The 4,084-nt window shown below is 48.8% G+C and overlaps 2 protein-coding genes across 2 annotated transcripts in view; one reads left to right on the top strand and one right to left on the bottom strand.

Moving 5' to 3' along the window:
* The window catches only part of PHACADRAFT_255239 (uncharacterized protein), a 1,011-nt gene extending 706 nt beyond the window's left edge, over positions 1 to 305 (top strand). The window contains exons 4-6 of the mRNA XM_007395267.1: positions 24 to 62; positions 126 to 201; positions 269 to 305. The gene's annotated coding sequence lies outside the window, so the exon portion shown is untranslated. The remainder of the gene's footprint in view (positions 1 to 23; positions 63 to 125; positions 202 to 268) is intronic.
* A 928-nt stretch (positions 306 to 1,233) lies between these two features.
* On the bottom strand, positions 1,234 to 2,248 carry PHACADRAFT_195008 (uncharacterized protein; the record flags this gene model as incomplete). The annotated part of the gene is made up of 4 exons (XM_007395266.1): positions 1,234 to 1,392; positions 1,445 to 1,534; positions 1,614 to 2,093; positions 2,150 to 2,248. The coding sequence occupies 4 exons, from the start codon at positions 2,246 to 2,248 to the stop codon at positions 1,234 to 1,236; spliced, it is 828 nt and encodes a 275-aa protein (XP_007395328.1).
* Between the last annotated feature and the right edge of the window lie 1,836 nt (positions 2,249 to 4,084).

Below are 4,084 nucleotides of genomic sequence, written 5' to 3'. Positions count from 1 at the left end.
TGTACATGAGAACATCAAGTAATCAAGCGCATATATGCATGTCACATACTCTACATGACACACTGAGAGCGATGCGGAAGGGTCCTGTGTCAGAGACGGATATATGCAGGATAATCTCAACAGACCTTGGATGCTCGAGCCGCCACCCCACATTGAAGAACCCTTGCAAACTGTATGGACAGGCAGGAGTCGGTGCCGCAGCTGTCGCGCGTACGAATACATGTAGTCAGGTGCGCTGCAGCACGAGAGAAAAAGTGCATATACATACGTTTGTGACATATTGAGCTTAGCGAGACACGGCGGAGATACCGTTCGGAGGGAGTAAGCAGAGGCGGGGTATGGTGGTGACCAGGAGGAAGAAGCGGCGAGAACGGAAGACCATCGACGCCTTCTATATATGCAGTTTCATAAAAGGAAACTCGCCGGGAGTGACTTTAGGGGAGGTCGAAGGAATCTTGGTGGGCAGACGGCGTGGATGCGATGGGCGGCGAGAAACACGTCTCGGAAAGCGAGACGGGTGACGTCATGTCATAACCGAGATCTGGGCGAGCGACTCATGTCGTGTTTAGTGGTATCAGGATAGGATCCAACTTATAATAACATACCGGTCTGAGTTACGATTTGCAATGCAATACCAGTCAGGTATCGCGTGTCCTTGCATTGCCAGCATTCGCCATCCTGTTAGGCGCTTGCCTGGCAACTCATCCCTGATCTATAACCGATTTTTTTGCTGATGTTAGGGCCTTGCAAGATGCTGGGATACCTCATACCACATACCACCATGCGTGTCACGGTAAAATGCGCTTTAATAAGTAAAGGACTCATTTCCCGTTAGCTTGGTGTGGAGCCAAATTAAGTGGTGAACTGTACAAGAAAAGGCTAGCAAATCACCTCTAGAACGAAAGAAGATATCCTTCTTTCTGCAGTTCAAAGACAAAAGCTAGGGAAGATGCTCAACCAGCTTCTGGCCAGCTTTACGAGAGCGAAAGTGCGACTCATACCCAGCACATGTCACTTATCTGATCTAGATGCAGCCATTTAACTTTGCATTTCAACTCGATCTTAAATAGAATCTAGTTATGTAGTAACAATACGCATGGCCCCACACATACAAGGTTCCATGCGAAGTGAATAAACTACTGTGGCAGCCGTAGAAACAAGCGTCGTGTTATGGCATATGGCGACAATAAAGGTACCAAAATAAAGATACTGTCGAACGAAATTTCATGCAGCCTAGGCTGCAAGAGGTACCACTTGACGAACCCGGAAGTGGACTTGCCAGTCTCGCACAGCCACAGGCTGTAGACCGACCAGCTCGAGGTCGAACAGTGTGATGGCACCAGGCCCCAGCCTCCAGCGAGTGTCAGGTCCCAAATATTTCGTCAACGACTCCTGTAGATCGTGTCAGCGAGAGCGCGGAAGGTCTAGATAGAGAGGAACATACGTCCAGGAAAGTCTGTGTGTAGGAACTGACACGCATAGCCAGATCTGCCCAAGTGGTGCCGGAGTGAAAATGTATGGAGACCGACCAGGGCTCGTAATCAGGTCACTAGATGTATTGTATCCCCGTAAGCATTGCGGCTGGCAGGTCTCGAACTTGTCTGTGTACGCACCATGATTCTCAGAGCCATGCACCCATAGCACTCAATGATGTCGTTCGAATTTTGCAACTCCGAAAACCGTTCATTGAGCGCGTCGAGGCAGTTGATCCCACAACCGCGCTGGCCCAAGACATTGAACATAATAGGTGACGCGTTCGTGCCTGCCAGCTGTCGAGCCTTCGGGGGTCGATATATAATCTGGGGGACAAGACGCTCGACGCCAGTGTACACGCTTGCCAGGTTACGGACGGTTGGCGGTAGACTGGTGCGTAGACGATTAACAGGTTGAAACATGCACCGAAGACGAAGATATAGGTCCGGGGAGCTGAGCCTATCTCTCGGTCGCTCTTTCCAGCAGAGATTCAGTAAAGACCACAAAGGTAACGGAAGTGGGTGCATAGTCGTGTGCTGCGGGGGGCGCTCGCCTTCGATAATCGCGAACGTAGCCTTGATTGCCGGATAATCGTGGAAAGGGGCATTGCCGTCAAAAATCTGGTTCAGAGACATGTGATCAGCTGAAAGTCCACCAAATATGAGACGGTACTCACCGTCCAAACACACATCGCAAATGGGTGAATGTCGCTTTCAGGAGTGTGCCGCATATGCTGCAAATCAAACCTTGCCGGATCCAAAATCTCTGGTGCCATAAATGAAATCACACCAGCAGACGCAGAGCTAACATTGATGGAAGATGCGTCGGAGAAATCTGACAATCCAAAGTTTGCAAGGCGGACATGACGGCTGGCGTCAATAATAATGTTTCTCTAGAACAAGATTCAGAATGGAGCCATAGATAGGAAATGCGGACGAACCACATGCAGGTCTGCATGGATCACATTCTTGCCATGCAGGTACTCTAATGCCAAGGCTATCTCTATCACCTGCGCCTTGGTCAAATTTTGTACCTTATAATAAGCACTGATACATGCACGAATTTTTCGACTTCGCTGAGAATAAAAGAGTTGGTTCGTATCACAGTTTACCATGGACAAAAATCAAAACTCGCAGCATAGTGCAGAAACTCGCTGCGCGTGATTGACAACTAGTGAGGATATGTGCACAAACGTGAGACTGTATTCACTTTTGTGCACATTATCACACTTAAGTGCGATGAGGTGCGCAAACGTGCACGTGCGTGCACTTTTCCCGCAAAAAACTCGCCATACCGGCATAAAACTCGCCCTCGCTCATGCTAAACTCGCTAGGCGTCTGTAGCGGTGCACATGCCTGCGCAAAAGTGCACACTTGTGCACGTTTGTGCACCAGCGTGCGCGTAGGTGAAAATTCCACCGTTTAAACTCGCACCAGCAGGACAGAAACTCGCGTGAGCTAGTCATGAACTCGTATGGGCTGGGCATAAACTCGCATAGGCTAGGCAGAAACTCGCGTATGCTAGACAGAAACTCGCGTAGGCTAGGTAGAAACTCGCGTAAGCTAGACGCAAACTCGCGTATACCAGAAACAAAACTCGGATACTTTGGATCGCAAACTCGCTCTCGGTTTGATCGAAAACTCGCTCCTCCTTCGATCGAAAACTCGTTCCCACTTTAATCAGAAACTCGTTCTCGATTCGGTTAAAACTCGCTCCCGCTTCAATTCAGAAACTCGTTCTCGGTTCAATTGAAAACTCGTTCACTTGCGCGTACACGTGCACGTACGTGCACTTGTATACCTTCGGTTTTGCAACCAGACTCTCACATTGGTTTGCGCGAGTTTTAGACAACGGATAGCGAGATCATCGTGAATGGTTGCGAGATTAAGGTGAATCCGCGCGAGGTTGAGCAAGTTTAAGATCCCTCTGCGCGAGTTTTTGATCATGGCACGCGAGTTTACGATCCGCCTGAGCGAGTTTATGATCGTGGCCCGCGAGTTTACAATCAGCCGGAGCGAGTTCATGATCGGGGCCTGCGAGTTTACAATCAGCGAGTTTATGATCGTGGGCCGCGAGTTTACAATTGGCCCGAGCGAGTTTATGATCGCGGCCCGCGAGTTTACAATTAGCCCGAGCGAGTTTATGATCGTAGCACTACCGGCATCCCCAGATTTCAGGGGGCCCGAAATGTCCCAGACAAGGCATCCGAAATGTAACATTTCGGGAGACTTTCCAGCAACTTTCCCGAGTGCTGAAATGCTCACTTTTCTGTCACTTTTGAGGCAATTTCTCTTGTCGGAAAAGGCTGTCTGTCACGCGCTTTGAAATAAACCTGAAACATCCCAGTTAGGCAGGCTGTACTGGTCATATGAGTGTCCCGGAAATTGCCGGGAAAGCCATCATTACTGATGGCTTTGTAATACATTTCAGGACATCAGGAACAAGCGCTTTCGGAGATTCGGAAATTTAACAGACCAAAAAACTGATGATAGTCCTGAAATACTCTTAAAATGTCTCGAGCAGGTATAATTAAGGTGCTCATAAAATGTATGTAACAAATTACCTTTTATGGTTGCTGAAACTATAGCTGCCATGTCCATTCAGGCCCATT

The sequence above is a fragment of the Phanerochaete carnosa genome (genome assembly GCF_000300595.1).
Source record: "Phanerochaete carnosa HHB-10118-sp unplaced genomic scaffold PHACAscaffold_5, whole genome shotgun sequence".
Taxonomy (NCBI): Eukaryota; Fungi; Basidiomycota; class Agaricomycetes; order Polyporales; family Phanerochaetaceae; genus Phanerochaete; species Phanerochaete carnosa.
This window is presented reverse-complemented; position numbering and strand designations above follow the sequence as displayed.